This window comes from Panulirus ornatus, chromosome 31 (genome assembly GCF_036320965.1).
Source record: "Panulirus ornatus isolate Po-2019 chromosome 31, ASM3632096v1, whole genome shotgun sequence".
Taxonomy (NCBI): Eukaryota; Metazoa; Arthropoda; class Malacostraca; order Decapoda; family Palinuridae; genus Panulirus; species Panulirus ornatus.
In genome coordinates, this window is record NC_092254.1 from 852285 (window position 1) to 874775 (window position 22491).

A 22491-nucleotide genomic window follows, 5' to 3' on the forward strand; every position below is an offset into this window, starting at 1 on the left:
CATCAAGAGTATCAGAACCTTTGATGATTTTGAATACCTGTATTAGATCAACTCTTAATCTTCTCTTTTCTAAGCTAAACAGATTGAAATTGTGTAGTCTTTTCTTGTAGGATTTGTTTCCTAGTTCAGCTGTCATCTTTGTAACTTGAAGCTGTATTCTCTCCATTCTGTCTTGTCGATTTTTTAGGTAGTGTGACCATAACTGCTGCTCTTATATATATGTTTGAGTGGGTGGAAGACCAGGCAGGTGAGATGTAGTTTAGAGTGGAGCACCAAATGTTAAGTTGTTAAACTGAAGTATTTATTGGTATTTACTGAATAGGAAAAGAGTGTCAGCACTTCTGAAGATACCACAGAGTTTGTATCAGGTCATGAAGAACTTGTTGAAGAGGCCCCACCTCTTTTGTTTGCCACATTTGCACACATGGATATTCTAGGATTGGGTGCTTGTCCTTGGATGTATATTCGAGCAGTTTCTGACAGTGTCTTAGAGGTAAATATATTAAGCATAATCATACCTCAAAAATTTTGTCTTTAACACACTCCTGAATTTATATTATTTTTCTTTGACATTTAAATATGATCTTGATTCAATCACATTGATGTTAGTCCATAAATTTGATCATTTGATTTCCCAAAGAAGCAAGCCAAAATGGGAGCAAAATGGCACTGTTTATCTGAAATTTTTTTTTCCTACCAGCTTTCTAAGCTTTATAAAGATATAAAAAATCTTAGTCCTAGAGATAATGCTTTTCAACTTGTTTTAATTTTTTTAACGAACTTTGGAAACAGCATCACTAATTATGTCCACCCATTGAGTCCATAGGTACGTGATTTAGGTACGGAAGAACTACTTGATGGAGGGCGGGTAATGTGGAAAGATGGAAATGATGAGCAGATTTCACCAGATTACCTCATGTTCCACCCTGATGACTCTAGCAGAGTTATTCATGTCAGGACATCAGAAATCAGGTAATCTTCATGAGGAAAAAACTAATCAAGAATTGGGCATGTTCTATTTATGTATTTATGGTAAAGTGTGTGGAAGAAGAAAGTTAAGAGTAAATGTGAATAAGAGCAAGGTTATTAGGTACAGTAGGGTTGAGGGTCAAGTCAATTGGGAGGTGAGTTTGAATGGAGAAAAACTGGAGGAAGTGAAGTGTTTTAGATATCTGGGAGTGGATCTGTCAGCGGATGGAACCATGGAAGCGGAAGTGGATCATAGGGTGGGGGAGGGGGCGAAAATTTTGGGAGCCTTGAAAAATGTGTGGAAGTCGAGAACATTATCCCGGAAAGCAAAAATGGGTATGTTTGAAGGAATAGTGGTTCCAACAATGTTGTATGGTTGCGAGGCGTGGGCTATGGATAGAGTTGTGCGCAGGAGGATGGATGTGCTGGAAATGAGATGTTTGAGGACAATGTGTGGTGTGAGGTGGTTTGATCGAGTAAGTAACGTAAGGGTAAGAGAGATGTGTGGAAATAAAAAGAGCGTGGTTGAGAGAGCAGAAGAGGGTGTTTTGAAATGGTTTGGGCACATGGAGAGAATGAGTGAGGAAAGATTGACCAAGAGGATATATGTGTCGGAGGTGGAGGGAACGAGGAGAAGAGGGAGACCAAATTGGAGGTGGAAAGATGGAGTGAAAAGGATTTTGTGTGATCGGGGCCTGAACATGCAGGAGGGTGAAAGGAGGGCAAGAAATAGAGTGAATTGGAGCGATGTGGTATACAGGGGTTGACGTGCTGTCAGTGGATTGAATCAAGGCATGTGAAGCGTCCGGGGTAAACCATGGAAAGCTGTGTAGGTATGTATATTTGCGTGTGTGGACGTGTGTATGTACATGTGTATGGGGGGGGGGGGGCCATTTCTTTCGTCTGTTTCCTTGCGCTACCTCGCAAACGCGGGAGACAGCGACAAAGTAAAAAAAAAAAAAAAAAAAAAAAAAAAAAAAAAAAAAAAAAATGTGTATGTGTTATGTGAAACGTCTGGGGTAAACCATGGAAAGGTCTGTGGGCCCTGGATGTGGATAGGAAGCTTTGGTTTTGGTGCATTACACATGACAGCTAGAGACTGAGTGTGAATGAATGTGGCTTTTTGTCTGTTTTCCTGGTGCTATCTCGCTGAAGCGGGATAGCAATTCTGTTCCCTGTGGGATGGGGTAGTGTCAGGAATGGATGAAGGCAAGCAAGTATGGATATGTACATGTATATATATTCCTTATCTCTGGGGATAGGGGAGAAAGAATACTTCCCACATATTCCCTGCGTGTCATAGAAGGCGACTAAAAGGGAAGAGAGCGGGGGGCTGGAAATCCTCCCCTCCTTTTTTTTTTTTTTTTTTTTTTTTTTTTTTTTTTTTTTTAGAATTTCCAAAAGAAGCAACAGAGAAGGGGGCCATGTGAGGATATTCCCTCAAAGGCCCAGTCCTCTGTTCTTAACGCTACCTCACTAATGCGGGAAATGGTGAATAGTATGAAAAAATATATTTTTTTTTTCTTTTTTTTTTTGCTTTGTCGCTGTCTCCTGCATTTGCGAGGTAGCGCAAGGAAACAGACGAAAGAAATGGCCCAACCCACCCCCATACACATGTATATACATATGTCCACACACGCAAATATACATACCTACACAGCTTTCCATGGTTTACCCCAGATGCTTCACATGCCCTGATTCAATCCACTGACAGCACGTCAACCCCGGTATACCACATCGATCCAATTCACTCTATTCCTTGCCCTCCTTTTACCCTCCTGCATGTTCAGGCCCCGATCACACAAAATCTTTTTCACTCCATCTTTCCACCTCCAATTTGGTCTCTCACTTCTCGTTCCCTCCACCTCCGACACATATATCCTCTTGGTCGATCTTTCCTCACTCATTCTCTCCATGTGCCCAAACCATTTCAAAACACCCTCTTCTGCTCTCTCAACCACGCTCTTTTTATTTCCACACATCTCTCTTGCCCTTACGCTACTTACTCGATCAAACCACCTCACACCACACATTGTCCTCAAACATCTCATTTCCAGCACATCCATCCTCCTGCGCACAACTCTATCCATAGCCCACACCTCGCAACCATACAACATTGTTGGAATCACTATTCCTTCAAACATACCCATTTTTGCTTTCCGAGATAATGTTCTCGACTTCCACACGTTCTTCAAGGCTCCCAGGATTTTCGCCCCCTCCCCCACCCTATGATTCACTTCCGCTTCCATGGTTCCATCCGCTGCCAGATCCACTCCCAGATATCTAAAACACTTTACTTCCTCCAGTTTTTCTCCATTCAAACTTACCTCCCAATTGACTTGACCCTCAACCCTACTGTACCTAATAACCTTGCTCTTATTCACATTTACTCTTAACTTTCTTCTTTCACACACTTTACCAAACTCAGTCACCAGCTTCTGCAGTTTCTCACATGAAGCAGCCACCAGCGCTGTATCATCAGCGAACAACAACTGACTCACTTCCCAAGCTCTCTCATCCCCAACAGACTTCATACTTGCCCCTCTTTCCAAAACTCTTGCATTCACCTCCATAACAACCCCATCCATAAACAAATTAAACAACCATGGAGACATCACACACCCCTGCCGCAAACCTACATTCACTGAGAACCAATCACTTTCCTCTCTTCCTACACGTACACATGCCTTACATCCTCGATAAAAACTTTTCACTGCTTCTAACAACTTGCCTCCCACACCATATATTCTTAATACCTTCCACAGAGCATCTCTATCAACTCTATCATATGCCTTCTCCAGATCCATAAATGCTACATACAAATCCATTTGCTTTTCTAAGTATTTCTCACATACATTCTTCAAAGCAAACACCTGATCCACACATCCTCTACCACTTCTGAAACCACACTGCTCTTCCCAATCTGATGCTCTGTACATGCCTTCACCCTCTCAATCAATACCCTCCCATATAATTTACCAGGAATACTCAACAAACTTATACCTCTGTAATTTGGGCACTCACTCTTATCCCCTTTGCCTTTGTACAATGGCACTATGCACGCATTCCGCCAATCCTCAGGCACCTCACCATGAGTCATACATACATTAAATAACCTTACCAACCAGTCAATAATACAGTCACCCCCTTTTTTAATAAATTCCACTGCAATAGCATCCAAACCTGCTGCCTTGCTGGCTTTCATCTTCCGCAAAGCTTTTACTACCTCTTCTCTGTTTACCAAATCATTTTCCCTAACCCTCTCACTTTGCACACCACCTCGACCAAAACACCCTATATCTGCCACTCTATCATCAAACACATTCAACAAACCTTCAAAATACTCACTCCATCTCCTTCTCACATCACCACTACTTGTTATCACCTCCCCATTTGTGCCCTTCACTGAAGTTCCCATTTGCTCCCTTGTCTTACGCACTTTATTTACCTCCTTCCAGAACATCTTTTTATTCTCCCTAAAATTTAATGATAATTTCTCACCCTAACTCTCATTTGCCCTCTTTTTCACCTCTTGCACCTTTCTCTTGACCTCCTGTCTCTTTCTTTATACATCTCCCACTCAGTTGCATTTTTTTCCTGCAGAAATCGTCCAAATGCCTCTCTCTTCTCTTTTACTATATATATATATATATATATATATATATATATATATATATATATATATATATATATATATATTCATATGAGTCCACGGGGAAAATGAAAAATGATAAGTTCCCAAGTGCACATTTGTGTAATAATCACATCATCAGGGGAGACATGAGAGAAATATAAGTTAGTTGATATACAACGAAGAGACGTAGCTAGGACACCATTTGGTAAACAAGCAATTCTCCAAGACAGACAACGAGCATATCATAAACTATTATGTGGACAAGAAGGTGAATTGTTTACAAATTTTATCAACAATAAAGTAATCCAATTTATATAGACCATCACTAATATAAGGATCATAATTCTTTGTGTATTTAATAATAGAAGATTTGATGATGTTTCTTGTGGTACTGGAGTTAGAGTTAATAACTGAGGTGGCATTACTCCAGTCAGTACAATGATCATAGTTTTTAACGTGATTAAACAAGGCATTTGATTCTTGTCCCGTTCTTAAACTATATTTATGTTGCTTAAGTCAGAAAGATGCTTACCAGTCTGCCCAATACAAAACTTATCACAATTTCTACATAGCACTTTATAGATGCACCCAGGAGAATTTTTTCATGAGTTCCTGATTAAGATATTCTTTATAGTATTTTTGTTGCTGAAGGCAACATTTACTTAAAGGATTTAAGCAACATGGGAAGTAAAGTAAAATTATTATTAAAAGGGAGAACTAAAAGATTCTTGGTGTCAGAGGGAGGTTTAGGCTCAACTCTCCAAAATGATTTCTTTGCTAACTTAAGGGATTTATCAATGAAAGATCTAGGGTACTTTAACTTAGAGCCAATAGAATATATCTTCTCAATCTCATCATCAATATACACTGGACTGCAAATACATAATGCCCTAAGGAATAGATTGAAATGATGATAATTTAACTCTTATCATGTTGAGGTGAGTAATAATGAATATATGAACATACTTTCTTAGGTTTTCTGTGTATGCTAAACTTAAACTTGTTTCCTTGCCTATGGATCAAGCAGTCTAAAAATGGTAACATACCATTATTTTCATTTTCTACAATAAATTTGATGGAAGGCACTAAATTGTTAAGTACGGAGAGAAATGTTTGTAAATTTTCATTTGTTGGCCAAACACAAAGAACATCATCTACATACCTAAACCAAACTGCATTAGAAGGTAAGATATCCTTTAGCAATTTTGTTTTAAAAAATTCCATATAAAGATAACTTAGTACAGGTGAAAGAGGGTTACCCATTGCCATACCAAACTTTTAAGCATAATAATCTCCATTGAATTGAAATACACAGTCTTTTATACACAATTTCATCAGTCCAGTGAAAACTTTGAAACGGGTAAATGAATATCATCCAGAGCATCAAATAAATATTCTAAAAGGTCATCAACTGGAACTTTTGTGAAAAGTGAGAAAACATCAAAGCTAACAAGTTTGAAATCAAAATTAACATTGAAAGTTTGAAATCAAAATTAACATTGATATTGTTAAGCTTGTTAACTAAATGTACGTTGTTTTATGATATTAGAATTTGATATCTTACCCACTAGAGGGCTTAATAAAGAAACTAACCATTTTGACAATTTATATGTGATGGAGCCTACTGAACTCACTATAGGTCTTTGCTGGAAAATTTTGTTTATGTGTTTTGATAAGTCCATACATATATGGCAATGAAGGGGACAAAGATGACAAACTTCTAACAAGAGAACCATTGCCTTTCAACAACAACTTCAGTTATTTATTTATTGAAATGGGAATTAACTGCTTCTAGGGGATTCTTACTGAGTTTGAGATATGTTGTGTCATCATTTAAAAGATCATTCATTTTAGATAAATAATTACTTTTGTCCATAATCACAAGAGTGTTAGCCTTATCTGCTTTAGTAATATGTATATCATTGTCTTTTTTAAAGTGTTAATAGCTCTTATAAATCTTTTAGGGCAATTAGGTTCCACTGGTTTTGACAAACTGGCATACACTAAACCCTTACATATATTAATTTCATCATTAGATGAATTACTGTATTTCTCTAAATTGCAAAAAAGACTTTGTGACATCAACACAACTGGCTTCCCTGTTAGAGCACACAAAACTTAATCCATAGCCTAAAGCATACAAGTAATCCTTATCTAGTTGTTTCTTGGACAGGTTTACCACAAAAGAATAGGGTTTGTGTTCTTAGTCCAATCTCTGTTTCCATGGAAACTTATCGTGTTTCACTTTCCCTCGGGACTCATAGGAATATACTTGATTATGTGCAAGAGGATGTGTGGATCAGGTGTATGCTTTGAAGAATGTATGTGAGAAATACTTAGAAAAGCAAATGGATTTGTATGTAGCATTTATGGATCTGGAGAAGGCATATGATAGAGTTGATAGAGATGCTCTGTGGAAGGTATTAAGAATATATGGTGTGGGAGGCAAGTTGTTAGAAGCAGTGAAAAGTTTTTATCGAGGATGTAAGGCATGTGTACGTGTAGGAAGAGAGGAAAGTGATTGGTTCTCAGTGAATGTAGGTTTGCGGCAGGGGTGTGTGATGTCTCCATGGTTGTTTAATTTGTTTATGGATGGGGTTGTTAGGGAGGTAAATGCAAGAGTCTTGGAAAGAGGGGCAAGTATGAAGTCTGTTGGGGATGAGAGAGCTTGGGAAGTGAGTCAGTTGTTGTTCGCTGATGATACAGCACTGGTGGCGGATTCATGTGAGAAACTGCAGAAGCTGGTGACGGAGTTTGGTAAAGTGTGTGGAAGAAGAAAGTTAAGAGTAAATGTGAATAAGAGCAAGGTTATTAGGTACAGTAGGGTTGAGGGGCAAGTCAATTGGGAGGTAAGTTTGAATGGAGAAAAACTGGAGGAAGTGAAGTGTTTTAGATATCTGGGAGTGGATTTGGCAGCGGATGAAACCGTGGAAGTGAGTCACAGGGTGGGGGAAGGGGCGAAAGTTCTGGGAGCGTTGAAAAATGTGTGGAAGGTGAGAACATTATCTTAGAAAGCAAAAATGGGTACGTTTGAAGGAATAGTGGTACCAACAATGTTATATGGTTGCGAGGAGTGGGATATAGATAGAGTTGTGCAGAGGAGGGTGGATATGTTGGAAATGAGATGTTTGAGGACAATCTGTGGTGTGAGGTGGTTTGATTAAGTAATGAAAGGGTAAGAGAGATGTGTGGTAATAAAAAGAGTGTGGTTGAGAAAGCAGAAGAGGGTGTTTTGAAATGGTTTGGTCACATGGAGAGAATGAGTGAGGAAAGATTGACAAAGAGGATGTATGTGTCAGAAGTGGAGGGAATGAGAAGTGGGAGACCAAATTGGAGGTGGAAGGATGGAGTGAAAAAGATTTTGAGCGATCTGGGCCTGAGATCTACCTGATGCTTGATTTGTCCAAGTTAACTTATTTCCCATCCATTTTGTAGACAGTCATCATTGTGATTGCCTATTCCTATGGAACCTCCAACTACACCATTGCTACTAGCACAATTTACTCTAATCATAATCTGACTTTAAGATGAGATCTCTTTAATGTCAAATTGTTTACATGGTACAAAAAATAAATTCTCTATGAATAGAAGCTCAGTTCAAGGTTAAAATGTATAAGAATTATGAAATTAAAATGATAAAATATCACATAAAGAATCATTTACTGCACTCAGAAGTTATATCATAGAGGAGTTACAGCAGCTTTAGACGGTTAAATAGTAGAATGCTTTTTATTACAAATGATTTCCTGAATCTGCCGTTGTGCTGTATAGACAGACAATCTTCTTTTTGCCCTTGAAAATACTTATTATTGGTGTAGAGGATGGGTTGCATCTTGCATGATCTTCTCCACTTGCTTCATTGCACATTCCTGATACAGCTTATCAAATGTTTTAGTGTTTGCACCCAGTTTCTTAGCTTAATTTTCCCAAGTTTATTTTTATCACAACTTCACAAACTTAGTACTGTAAAAGTGAGGCACATAGCATCATTGAGTTCTGCAGTACAATAGCACTGTTTGAGTAGGAGGAAAATGTGGTTCATTTACCTTTTGGCTATGGAACAATCTCTGGTCAAATAGGCAATGGCCATTTGCCTTTCTCCTCCTTCCTCTTCTCACACTTATGTTTCTGATATATGCTAATATGTTTTTTGATAGTGTGATATTTTTCTCCAGATGGTTTATGTTTTTATTAATTCAAACTAGTTGTGGTCAGTTATGTATGATGTTTTTTCACAATTTGGCAGTATACTTAAAGTTTTTGTAAATACAGATTGTTTGAATGGGACAAATAAGTTTGTCCTTTAAGTAAGTTCGGAAAGTTACATTTAGAAAATTAAGATAAGTATTATTCATATGTTAATCATTAGAATGCTCTTGGATTACCTATCATGGCATTTCAACTATGTTTGCATTTCAGTCTCATTGTCATATCAATATTTTTGGGAAATAATGTTTTAAGAAATATTTGTCATTGGCTGAGTAAATAAGATGAAGATCAGTTATGTGGTCTTTCATTTCAGGATTTTGGCTATCCATGAGAGATGTGGAAAAAGAACTTTGGAAGAAGAATTTATTTACCCAAAGAGGGGACAAACAAATAAGGTGTGTAAATGCACTCTATCTTGTGGAGGCAAAGGTGAAGATTTGTTAATGTTTACAAAAAAGAAGAGAGTGGTGAGAGTAAGTGACCTTGGAAAGGAAACTGTTGTGAGGTATTACCAGGTGAGATTAAGTGTAAAATGGCAAAAGGTGAGAGCAAATGACGCAAGGGGAAAGGGTGAGGGATGGGATGTATTTCGGGAAGCAGTGATGGCTTGTGCAAAAGATGCATGTGGCATGAGAAAGGTGGGAGGTGGGCAGGTTAAAAAGGATAGTGAGTGGTGAGATGAAGAGGTAAAGTTGTTAGTGAAAGAGAAAAGAGAGGTATTTGGACAATACTTGCTAGGAAGGAGTGCAAATGACAGGGAGATGTATAAAAGAAAGTGGCAGGAGGTCAAGAGAAAGGTGCAAGAGTTGAAAAAGAGGGCAGATGAGACCTGGGGTGAGAGACTATCATTAAACTACAGGGAGATCAAAAAGATGCTCTGGAAGGAGGTAAATAATGTGTAAGACAAGAGAACAAATTGTTGAAGGGGGCAAGTGGGGAAGTAATAACAGATAGTGATGAAGTATTTTGAAGGTTTGCTGAATGTGTTTGATGATAAAGTGGCAGATATAGCGTGCTTTGGTTGGGGTGATGTGCAAAGTGAGAGGGTCAGGGAGAATGTTTGATTAAGAGAGAAGAGAGGTAGGGAAAGCTTTGCAGATGAAATCTGGCAAGGTGACGGGTTTGGATGGTATTGCAGTAGAATGTATTAAGAAAGGGGGTGAATGTGTTGTTGATTGGTTGGTTGGTTAGGATATTCATTGTATGTATGGATCATGGTGAAGTGCCTGTGGATTGGAAGAATGCATGCATAGTGCCATTGTACATAGGCAAAGGGGATAAAGATAAGTGTTCAAACTACAGAGGCATAGAAATGTTAACTATTCCTGGGAAATTATTTGGTAGGGTTTTGATTGAGAGGGTGAAGGCATGTACAGAGCATCAGACTGGGGAAGAGCAGTGCGGTTTCAGAAGTGGTATAGGATGTTTGGATCAGGTGTTTGTTTTGAAGAATGTGTATGAGAAATACTTCGAAAAACAGATGGATTTGTACGAAGCATTTATGGATCTGGAGAAGGCATATGATAGTGTTGATAGAGATACTTTGTGGAAGCATGCTCCCAAAACACTTGCTTCTCATGACCATTTGCATAGGCACCAATAATCACCCATCTCTCTCCATCCACCTTCAGTTTTACCCCCATCAATGTCGAATTTTCTTTCTTACACTCTATCACATACTGCCACAACTCCTGCTTCAGGAGCGGTGCTATTCCTTCCTTAGCTCTTGTCGTCTCACCAACCCCTGACATCGCATGTCTTGGACAATCGCATGTTTACCAAATGGCATCCTAGCTTCATCTCTTCGATGTATATCAACTGACTTATATTTCTCTCTTGTGTCTCCCCTGATGATGTGATTATTACACGAAAGTTCACTAGGGAACTTATCGTGTTTCATTTTCCTTGTGGACTCATAGGAATATCTTGATAACGTGCAAAATTGTGATCCTTTCCAACATATATATATTATATTTATTTATTTATTTATTTAGCTTTGTCGCTGTCTCCCGCATCAGCGAGGTAGCGCAAGGAAACAGACGAAAGAATGGCCCAAACCACCCACATACACATGTATATACAAACGCGTCCACACACGCAAATATACATACCTATACATCTCAATGTATATACATACACAGACATATATATGGGAGATCTACAAAAAAGTAGCAGGAGGTCAAGAGGAAGGTACTGGGTCTAAAAAGGAGAGCAAATATGGGTATGGGGGAAAATACATCAGCAACTTCTGAGAGAAAATATTTTGAAGGAAGTGAATAGTGCGAGAAGCAAAAGTGAACAAACTGTATTGCCAGGGATGTGAGCATATAGGGAATTGGTAACAGGGAAAGAAGAGGTAAAGCAGAGATGGAATGAGTATTCTGAGGGGCATTTGAATGTTTTAAATGAGAAGGTATCAGATGCCAGGTTTTTGGGTTGTGGAGATACATGAAGTGATATAGTCGATATTACTCATGAACAAAATAGCTTCTTCAAAATGCTTTAAACTTTTATACATACACCTTTCTTGCCCTTATTCTCACCTTTACATCTTGTTTTTGTCCTCAGTTCCGTAAACACCTAACCATTAACCTCTAATGCTTGGAATAATATAATGTTCTAAACAGCTTACTGTGGTCAAAAGTAGCCTTTTGGCCATTAGTTTCCCAGATTGTTATAGTCTCATTTCTGTATCACCCTAGCTTTCTTATTATCTTAATAACACTCATTGCCAGTTTTATATCTCATAATTTTTTCTTACTTCATTTTCCATTTTAATTTTTGAATTTTCTGACTGTGGAGGAGATATTCACGATAAGGATGATGGATAAAATCCAAGTTCGAGTTGAATGATTCCTTGAACACATCCCTAGCATAATAGCCTTATTCCATATCACCTTAGCTTTCTAATTATCGTAATAACACTATTTTTCCCAGTGTTATATCTCAGAATGTTTTTTACATCATTTTGCATTTCATTTCCTGAATTTTCAGACTGTGGAGTCCAGATATTCTCGATCAGGTCGATTGATAAAATCAACGTTTGAGTTGGATGACTCCTTGAACACAGCCCTAGCATTCAACGTTGAAACAGATTTAAGAGTCCTTGTTATAGTAGAAGCTAGGAGAGATGTTGTAAGTTCAACATGAGCACATTTGTATTTATGAATATATGCCCTATTGTAATGAATAAGAAAGTGTCACTGATTGAGCTTATGAAGCCATTTTTGTGAATTTGTTAGTATGTTCGCTTATCCTGTGTCATGAATTATTGCTGCTGCATTTGTTGTACTTACTGACTCATGCTTTGTATAATTGTAATTTTTCTTTCAGGAGCATAACTGTACAAAACTTCAGAAGATCACATTTTTTGATAGCCTCTCCTATGATCTCCTTCATGAAATGGACATTTTTGTGAAAGTTGATGGGGATATTGAAACAAACAGACTCAGCGTTAATATGGATAGAGATATTTTAAATATAGTCTCACGGAAAGGAAGTCAACAAACTATTCTGTCGTTTCGACTCAAGGAAGTGATGGAAGAGGAAGAAAGTCAAACAGAAAAAGTAATGTTAAGGAAAAAGATATGCAATAATATCAGCAATCTAAGAAAAAATGGACTCATGAACTCTGTTGAGAGAGATGAGGAAGGAATGGAAAATGTTAATGTACGACAAAGAAGAGCACTTAGAAGAAATTCAAGTGTCACAGCTGTGGAAAGACACTCAGTAGAGAGAAAGAAAAGGAGAAGACTGAGGAGGAATAATGAATTCAGTGATGAGAGTGATGATGAATCAGGTTCTGATGAGTGGATTCCATAACATACAAATGATACACAGAATGAGGAATGGGTTATTTCAGGTGACTACACTTGCAAATATTCTAAACAAATTTCAATTTCAGTACTTTATTCCTTGATAGAAGAATGGGATCCTAGAGCTGTCACTAGGTACCCCTGTACAATACTCCCAGAAGCATTTGGCAAGTGTCTCGAGGACATATAATATAACAGTGGGGCTTATGAAAGTCTAATGAAAGGACATTCCTTCAACATATCATCAATATTGTTTACATAATATCTGGCCAGTATGGGGAAGATCATTGTGTTTCTGTCAGGGGTTGTGGAGTGGTGGTTCAGCAGGTGTCACAGAAGCATTGTGTGTGGGGACATCTTAGAAGGTAGTGGACACAGGCATGGCTGTTGGGTATTTTGCATAATGCACAAGTGTGTTGCTTGGGGGAGGTGGGGATGCCAATCTCCTAAGTAAAATCGTACCCAGTGATGGTACGGGCTGCAGTCACATCCCTTTCCGTGACCTTTTCCCATAGACATATTGAGAGGTCAGGGAGTTTATGGAGGGTATCGTACCAAGTGGACAGGGAGTCCAGGAGGATGGCTGCTTTCGGAGCAATGTATTGTATGCGTGGAGAACAACAGGGTTCAAGTGAGATTTCGGGAACAGTCTACTGAGGGCAATCACTTCAGGTTGCAAGTCCAGCCATGGAAAGGGAGACGAGCCAACAGTAGGGCTGACATCAATATCAGGCAGTACATTGTGTTCTTGAAGGGCTCGGATGAGTGACCCTTGCCACTGTCTTCTAGGAGGTTGGCCTCGGAGAGCAGTAGTCAAGTTAGGCTGGAGGTAGTTGCCTTGCTGGTCCCTTAGAATAGAAATGGAAGTTTTCAAGTAAATCTCCAGGACACGATCCTCTGAGGAGGAAAGACTAATTTCATTATATAGGGAAGGGAAGTAGATGGTGTCCACTGAGGGGCCCCGAGGATGATATGAACAGCCTTTCTCTGAATAACTTCAAGATAGTTGATAGCAGTTCAACAATTGTTGACTGGTATATGGTGAGAAGTACAGGGATGGTGGTACCAAGGGAACGCCTGCACATGGTGGAGAGGGAAATAAAAAAAAATGAGTTGATTTATGAGACACTGTGGGGTTGTGAGATGGAAAATATGAAATATGCACAAAGAAACTAGAACCATTGTAGTTATGAAGATGTGTGATTAAGGGATGTATAAATGTGTGTGCAATTAGAAACATTACAGAAGATACAAGTAAAAGAAATTTCAGGATAAAAGAAAGTTTCTAATTGGTAGAGTGTTAAGGAATTACTGGTATTTGAAATGTTTTGGTTGAAACATGTATAGTAATGAATATGTGGAAAGGAAATGCCATTAGAGAGCTAGGGAGTAAGAAAAAGAATCATGATTGTGTAATGTTTTGAGGTATTTGAGTAACGTGGGTCATGACTCTCAGGACATCCATAAAGCAGGGCATTATAAAAAAAAATGGTAAAGCCATATTCCTTGTGAATTAATAATATGATTTGATATATTTAGTATATAGAACAAAGGAGTAGATTTTTTTAAGAGCAATGATTGTTTTAGAAACACGGTACAAACTTGAATTGTAGTAGTTAAAAAATTATCTTAGGAGTTGTCACATACTTTAATTGGCATTAATAGGATCTTTGCATATTTGTGAACAAATAGTGTAATACCATAATTCAGTCGAATCTTACAAATTAGCCATCATAGATTTCTTAATCGAAACTTGATTTTTGTCCATCATGGCTGTTTCACTGCCGGTATTTTATAGTCTTTTAATCTTTCAGCAAACCAGGTGACCAATGCAAAGCCTTTTTACTTCATTTTGTAATAGTCCCTATGTTGTGAATATTCTTTCTAGTCTTCTATGTAACCTTTGACCTTCGTCTGTCATCAGTGATTCACTTAAGTCAGAATTCTTCCTTTCTCCCAGTTTCTTGATGTTATCTTTCATCATCTGTTGTACACTAGTGTTTGTCACTTACAAGGGAGGGTATTGATTGAGAGGGTAAAGGCATGTACAGAGCATCAGATTGGGGAAGAGCAGTGTGGTTTCAGAAGTGGTAGAGGATGTGTGGATCAGGTGTTTGCTTTGAAGAATGTATGTGAAAAATACTTAGAAAAACAGATGGATTTGTATGTAGCACTTATGGATCTGGAGAAGGCATATACTAGAGTTGATAGAGATGCTTTGTGGAAGATTTTAGGAGTATATGGTGTGAGAGATAAGTTGCTAGAAGCAGTGAAAAGTTTTTACCCTATTATTACTTACTCGATCAAACCACCTTACACCACATATTGTCCTCACACATCTCATTTCCAGCACATCCACCCTCCTGCGCACAAGTCTATCCATAGCCCACGCCTCGCAACCATACAACACTGTTGGAACCACTATTCCTTCAAACATACCCATTTTTGCTTTCTGAGATAATGTTCTCGGCTTCCACACATTCTTCAAGGCTCCCAGAATTTTCGCCCCCTCCCCCAGCCTATGATTCACTTCTGGTTCCATCTGCTGCCAAATCCACTCCCAGATATCTAAAATACTTCACTTCCTCCAGTTTTTCTCCATTCAAACTTAACTCCTAGTTGACTTGATCCTCAACCCTACTGTACCTAATAACCTTGCTCTTATTCACATTTACTCTCCACTTTCTTCTTTCACACACTTTACCAAACTCAGTCACCAGCTTCTGCAGTTTCTCTTGTGAATCAGCCACCAGCACTGTATCATCAGCAAACAACAACTGACTCACTTCCCAAGCTCTCTCATCTACAACAGACTGTATACTTGCCCCTCTTTCCAAAACTCTTGCATTCACCTCCCTAACAACCCCATCCATAAACAAATTAAACAACCATGGAGACATTACATACCCCTGCCGCAAACCTACATTCACTGAGAAGCAATCACTTTCATCTCTTCCTACACGTACACATGCCTTACATCCTCGATAAAAACTTTTCAATGCTTCTAACAACTTGCCTCCAACACCATATATTCTTAATACCTTCCACAGAGCATCTCTATCATATGCCTTCTCCTGATCCATAAATACTACATACAAATCCATTTTCTTTTCTAAGTATTTTTTGCATACATTCTTCAAAGCAAACACCTGATCCACACATCCTCTACCACTTCTGAAACCACACTGCTCTTCCCTATACCATTCACCATTTCCCGCATTAGCAAGGTAGCATCAAGAACAGTGGACTGGGCCTTTGAGGGAATATCCTCACCAGGCCCACTTCTCTGCTCCTTCTTTTGCAAAATTAAACAGAAAAAAAAAAAACGAGAGGGGAGGATTTCCAGCCACCTGCTCCCTCCCCTTTTAATCGCCTTCTACAACACGCAGGGAATACGTGGTAAGTATTCTTTCTCCCCTGTATCTAATTCCTCGATGTAAACAAATAACACAATGGCATGCACACACGTTCACAATATGTTACAAACATAGATTAATATCACAGATATGTCAACAACAGACAGCCATGCAGGGCAAAAACTCTTATTTATTGCAACATGTCTTTTTCACACATAAACACAGGATCCCATGACACTACAGTTCCACATGGGCTTCTGTGCCAGTAATGTCCCCTTTAGTGACCAGTGCCAAGCCTCCTGTTAACTTTCAGCCCATTATACCCATAAAAAACGGGAATTTACTCATTATTTTGGGAATGGTTCCATACTACAACCATTTATTTAAGAAATGGGTCCAAACCCTAGAAAATAATGGGGAATGGGTTGTTGAAAGACAGAGGCTTATACTTAACTATCGAATCTTACACTCAAAATGACATATATGAACAAGGTCACATATTGCTTGACGTTTCACTCAAGGAAATGACTTACATCCCATTATTGCAGTAAAGACGCCTTCGTCAGGAGGATCCACCTCTGCTGAGAATGAGGGATCAGTAGGCGACAGAGAAGAGGATGAAGACGGCAGCATAGATGACCCTGGCGGCCACCAGAGGGTCGGGGAGGAGACTCGTCTTCCTGCTGCTGGGGTGGTCAGAGGCTGGTGACTTGACCTGTGGTTCCTTCAGGTCCTTGGGGACTGCTGGAGACGACCATGTGGCCACCTGAAGTTCACGTCGATGGCCACGTGAAATATCACCTGGGAGAACATGAATGTGATGGCGAAGGAGCACCACACGTCAATGGCTTTGGTGTAGGAGGTGGACAGGAGGCCTTCTGATATCTGCTGGTAGAGGGCGTATAGGACCAATAGGGTGGTGATGGCCATCATCACCCTCAGATTGCAGTTCTCCCTCTGGCAGTAGAGGGAGGCATAGCTCATGAGCATCAACATGATCGTCGGCAAGTAAGCGGAGGTGACACAGTAACGAAAGTGGTGCTGGACCCCTCCAGGAGGCTGAACCTGTCACGCAGCCTCAGCACCTCGTACTCCGTCAGGAGGATCTCTGCTGGCGGAGGCCAGGTGTTCTTTCAGGAGGCACCGCTGGTCCATGGCGCATGCACCTTCTGGATTAAATATATATATATATATATATATATATATATATATATATATATATATAATGTGTGTGCCATGGAGTGGAGAGATTCCATGATTCTAGTCTACAATATGTAGGGAAGTAGTATAGCTTTCCTATACCATGGAAATATATTTTTTTTAAATATAAAATTTTTATTTATATATTGTTACAAAGGAAATTTGTACTATATATATATATATATATATATATATATATATATAAAAACAAATTATATTTACAAACACATAGTTAAACTACATATATACATCAATTGTTATATCAGAAGCAAATTTTTACAATACATATGTTAAATATAAAGCATTAATTTTACATATTCAATTGGTTATATATAGAAACAAATTGTTTATAAATTCAATAAATGTATATGTTTCCAGTTAAATATAAACAAATTTACACACATATATATATATATATATATATATATATATATATATATATATTATATGCATGTGTATTCATTTCCTATTATATATATATATATATAATATATATATATATATATATATATATATATATATATATTATATATATATTATATATATTATATATATATTATATATATATATATATATATATATGCTTTAGTAACTAACGTAGTTACTCCCAATGTTTTGCGACATGGACCCTCCAAGTTTCTCTTCATACAGCCGTACTTGAGTCCATTGCAGATGAATTCTTCTAATAGTTCTTCAGATAAATATGCTTTCACCTCTTCAGCAAGTAGAGATGATGCACTGTCCAACTTAATTAACTGCAGGCATGATTGGCCATCCAACCGTTTAGCAGCAAAATATTGTGTACCCCAACACATCGAAGCTCTTGGGGGATGACAGGTTGGAAAAGGACCACAAAACATCTTGGTGTTGTAGTCCATGACTCCTGGTTTTTGAAAAAATTCATAAACTATTTAGATAATCATTCTTGGTGATAATTCAGTTCTGCATTTGAATGTATATATACATGAAAGCATATTGAATATGTATATATTTATGCATACTGAACATAAATTTGATACGTACAATATAGAAGCACTTCTGGAATGATGTTTATGGGATGATAGGCTGGAAGAGGACCACAGAAGATCTTGGAGTCTTCTTCAAAAATATGAAAAAATTTACACATGCATATATATATTATATGCATGTGTATTCATTTCCAATAATATATAAAGTTTCTCTTCATACGGCCACACTCGAGTCCATCGCAGATGAAGAGGGATTCTTCCAATAGTTCTTCAGATATATATGTTTTCACCTCTTCAGCAAGTAGAGATGATGCACTGTCCAACTTAACTGCAGGCATGATTGGCCATCCAACTGTTTAGCAGCAAAATATAGTGTATCCTGACACATCGAAGCTCTTGGGGGATGACCACAAAAGATCTTGGGGTGTTGTAGTCCATGACTCCTGGTTTTTCAAAGAATTCATAAACAATTTAGATAATCATTCTTGGTGATAATTCAGTTCTGCATTTGAATGTATATATATATGAAAGCATACTGAATATGTATATATTTATACATACTGAACATATATTTTATAAGAAATTTGATACGTACAATATAGAAGCACTTCTGGAATGATGTTTATGGGATGATAGGCTGGAAGAGGAGCACAGAAGACAAGACCTTGGAGTCTTCTTAAAGTCCATGACTTCCGGGTTTTCAAAGAATTCATAAGAAACACTTCATTAGTTAATCATTCTTGGTGATCATTTCCTTCTTTATATATACATGTAAGCATACTGAATGTATATACATATGAACATGTATTTTAAACGAAATTCGACTTCTGGGATAATGTTTATGACAAAAAGTTCTGCATCTAAATGTATATATACATGTAAACATATTGAATACGTATATATTTATATCAACATATATTTTACAAGAAATTAGATACGTACAGTATAACAGCACTTGTGGGATGACAGGCTGGAAGAGGAGCACAAAAGATCTTGGGGTCTTGTTAAACTCCATGATTCCCCAGTTTTTCAAAGGATTCATAAAAAGCATTTCATTAGTTGATCATTCTTGGTGATTATTTACTTCTTCATTTATGTGTGTAAGCATATTGAATGTATATACATATGAACATATATTTTAAAAGAACTTTGATACATACAGTGTAGAAGCACTTTTGTGATGATGTTTATGTGACATCAGGCTGGAAGAGGAGCATAAAAGATCTTGGAGGTCTTGTTAAAGTCCACGACTTCCAGTTTTTCAAAAAAGTCGGAAGAAACACTTCATTGCATGATCATTCATGGTGATAATTTAGTTCTGCATTTGAATGTATGTATCAATGTAACCATATTAAATATGTTTATATTTATACATATGAACATATATTTTATAAAAAAATTGATACGTACAGTATAGAAGCACTTCTGGGATGATGTTTTTGGGACGACAGGCTGGAAGAGGAGCACAAAACATCTTGGAGTCTTCTTAAAGTCCATGACTTCCGGTTTTTCAAAGAATTCATAAGAAACACTTCATTAGTTAATCATTCTTGGTGATCATTTCCTTCTTTATATATACATGTAAGCATACTGAATGTATATACATATGAACACATATTTTAAAAGAAAATTGACTTCTGGGATGATGTTTATAGGACAAGTTCTGCATCTGAATGTATATATACATATAAGCATATTGAATATGTATATATTTATAAATAACATATATTTTCCAAAATATTAATTGATACGTACAGTATAGAAGCACTTCTGGGATGATGGGACGACAAGCTGGAAGAGGACCACAAAAGGTCTTGGTGTCTCGTTAAAGTCCATGACTTCTGTTTTTTCAAAAAATTCACAAGAAACACTTCATTAGTTGATCATCATTCTTGGTGATTATTTCTTTATATATACATGTAAGCATATTGAATACGTGTATACATATTTATTTTATTTATTATACTTTGTCACTGTCTCCCGCATTAGTAAGGTAGGGCATGGAAACAGACGAAAGAATGGCCCAACCCACCCACATACATATGTGTATAATTCATACTTGCTGCCTTTATTCATTCCTGTTGCCACCCCACCACACATAAAATAACACCCCCCCCCCCACACACACACACACACACGTGAAATAGCACTAGAAAAAGACAACAAAAGTCACAATCGTTCACACTTAGTCTCGAGCTGTCATGTATAATGCACCAAAACCACAACTCCCTTTCCACATTCAGGCTTCACAAAACTTTCCATGGTTTACCCCAGACACTTCACATGCCCTGGTTCAATCCATTGACAGCACGTCGACTCCGGTATACCACATCATTCCAAATCACTCTATTTCTTGCACGCCTTTCACCCTCCTGCATGTTCAGGCCCCGATTGCCCAAAATCTTTTTCACTCCATCCTTACACCTCCAATTTGGTCTACCACTTCTCCTCGTTCCCTCCACCTCTGACACATATATCCTCTTGGTCAATCTTTCCTCACTCATTCTCTCCATGTGACCAAACCATTTCAAAACACCCTCTTCTGCTTTCTCAACCACACTCTTTATTACCACACATATCTCTTACCCTTTCATTACTTATTCGATCAAACCACCTCACACCACATATTGTCCTCAAACATCTCATTTCCAACACATCCACCCTCCTCCGCACAACCCTATCTATAGCCCACACCTCGCAACCTTATAACATTGTTAGAACCACTATTCCTTCAAACATACCCATTTTTTCTTTCTGAGATAATGTTCTCGCCTTCCACACATTTTTCAATACTCCCAGAACTTTTGCCCCCCTCCCCCATCCTCTGACTCACTTCCATGGCTCCATCTGCTGCCAAATCCACTTCCAGATATCTAAAACACTTCACTTCCTCCAGTTTTTCTCCATTCAAACTTATATCCCCACTGACTTGTTCCTCAACCCTACTGTACCTAATAACCTTGCTCTTATTCACATTTACTCTTAACTTTCTTCTTTCACACACTTTACCAAGCTCAGCCACCAGCGCTGTATCATCAGCGAACAACAACTGACTCACTTCCCAAGCCCTCTCATCCAAAACAGACTGCATACTTGCCCCTCTCTCCAAAACTCTTGCATTCACTTCCCTAATAACTCTATCCATAAACAAATTAAACAACCATGGAGACATCACACACCCCTGCTACAAACCGACATTCACAGAAAACCACTCACTTTCCTCTCTTCCTACACGTACACATGCCTTACATCCTCGATAAAAACTTTTCACTCTTTCTAGCAACTTGCCTCCCACACCATACATTCTTAATACCTTCCACTGAGCATCTCTATCAGCTCTATCATATGCCTTCTCCAGATCCATAAATGCTACATACAAATCCATTTATTTTTCTAAGTATTTCTCACATACATTCTTCAAAGCAAACACCTGATCCACACATCCTCTAACACTTCTGAAACCACACTGCTCTTCCCTAATCTGATGCTCTGTACATGCCTTCAACCTATCAATCAATATCCTCCCATATAAATTCCCAGGAATACTCAACAAAATTATACCTCTGTAATTTGAACACTCACCTTTATCCCCTTTGCCTTTGTACAATGGCATACCACCTCAACCAAAACACCCTACATCTGCCACTTTATCATCTAATACATTGAAGAAACCTTCAAAACACTCACTCCATCTCCTCACATCATTACTACTTGTTATTACCTCCCCATTAGCCCCCTTCACCAATGTTCCCATTTGTTCTCTTGTCTTACGCACTTTAATTACCTCCTCCCAAAACATCTTTTTATTCTCCCTAAAATTTAATGATACTCCCTCACCCCAACTCTCATTTGCCCTCTTTTACACCTCTTGCACCTTTCTCTTGACCTCCTGTCTTTATTTTAAACATCTCCCAGTCATTTACATTATTTCCCTGCAAAAATTGTCTAAATGCCTCTCTCTTCTCTTTCACTAATAATCTTATTTTTTCATCCCACCACTCACTACCCTTTCTAATCTGCCTACTTCCCACGCTACTCATGCCACAAGCATTTTTTGCGCAAACCATCACTGCTTCCCTAAATACATCCCATTCCTCCCCACTCCCCTTTTGTCCTTTGCTCTCACTTTTTTCCATTCTGCACTCAGTCTCTCCTGGTACTTCCTCACACAAGTCTCCTTCCCAAGCTCACTTACTCTCACCACTCTCTTCACCCCGATATTCTTCTTTTCTGAAAACCTCTACAAATCTTCACCTTCGCCTCCACAAGATAATATTCAGACATCCCTCCAGTTGCACCTCTCAGCACATTAACATCCAAAAGTCTCTTTCACGTGCCTA

The 22491-nt window shown here is 38.2% G+C and overlaps 1 protein-coding gene and 1 long non-coding RNA gene across 21 annotated transcripts in view; one reads left to right on the forward strand and one right to left on the reverse strand.

Moving 5' to 3' along the window:
• The window catches only part of LOC139758638 (DDB1- and CUL4-associated factor 17-like), a 56254-nt gene extending 38875 nt beyond the window's left edge, over positions 1–17379 (forward strand). Inside the window, exons 6-12 of one of the 5 annotated variants that reach the window (XR_011714876.1) lie at positions 323–493; positions 827–972; positions 9126–9207; positions 11807–11947; positions 12146–12674; positions 15851–16026; positions 16532–17379. Coding sequence is in view for 4 of the 5 variants with exons in the window: in XM_071680165.1 (XP_071536266.1) it covers positions 323–493; positions 827–972; positions 9126–9207; positions 11807–11947; positions 12146–12634 (1029 nt within the window). In the remaining variant the exon portion in view is untranslated. Of the gene's footprint in view, positions 1–322; positions 494–826; positions 973–9125; positions 9208–11806; positions 11948–12145 lie in introns of all 5 variants that reach the window. The other 4 variants (XM_071680165.1, XM_071680166.1, XM_071680167.1 and 1 more) reach the window with 4 other exon arrangements.
• Positions 17380–17726: 347 nt separating this feature from the next.
• The window catches only part of LOC139758648 (uncharacterized), a 184611-nt gene continuing 179846 nt past the window's right edge, over positions 17727–22491 (reverse strand). For 5 of the 16 annotated variants that reach the window (XR_011714881.1, XR_011714888.1, XR_011714882.1 and 2 more), the window contains 6 exons: positions 19907–19992; positions 19562–19650; positions 19094–19401; positions 18747–18840; positions 18207–18594; positions 17727–18066 (listed from right to left, as the gene is read on the reverse strand). This is a non-coding gene — a long non-coding RNA (uncharacterized lncRNA). Of the gene's footprint in view, positions 18067–18206; positions 18595–18746; positions 18841–19093; positions 19434–19561; positions 19651–19906; positions 19993–22491 lie in introns of all 16 variants that reach the window. The other 11 variants (XR_011714889.1, XR_011714884.1, XR_011714878.1 and 8 more) reach the window with 7 other exon arrangements.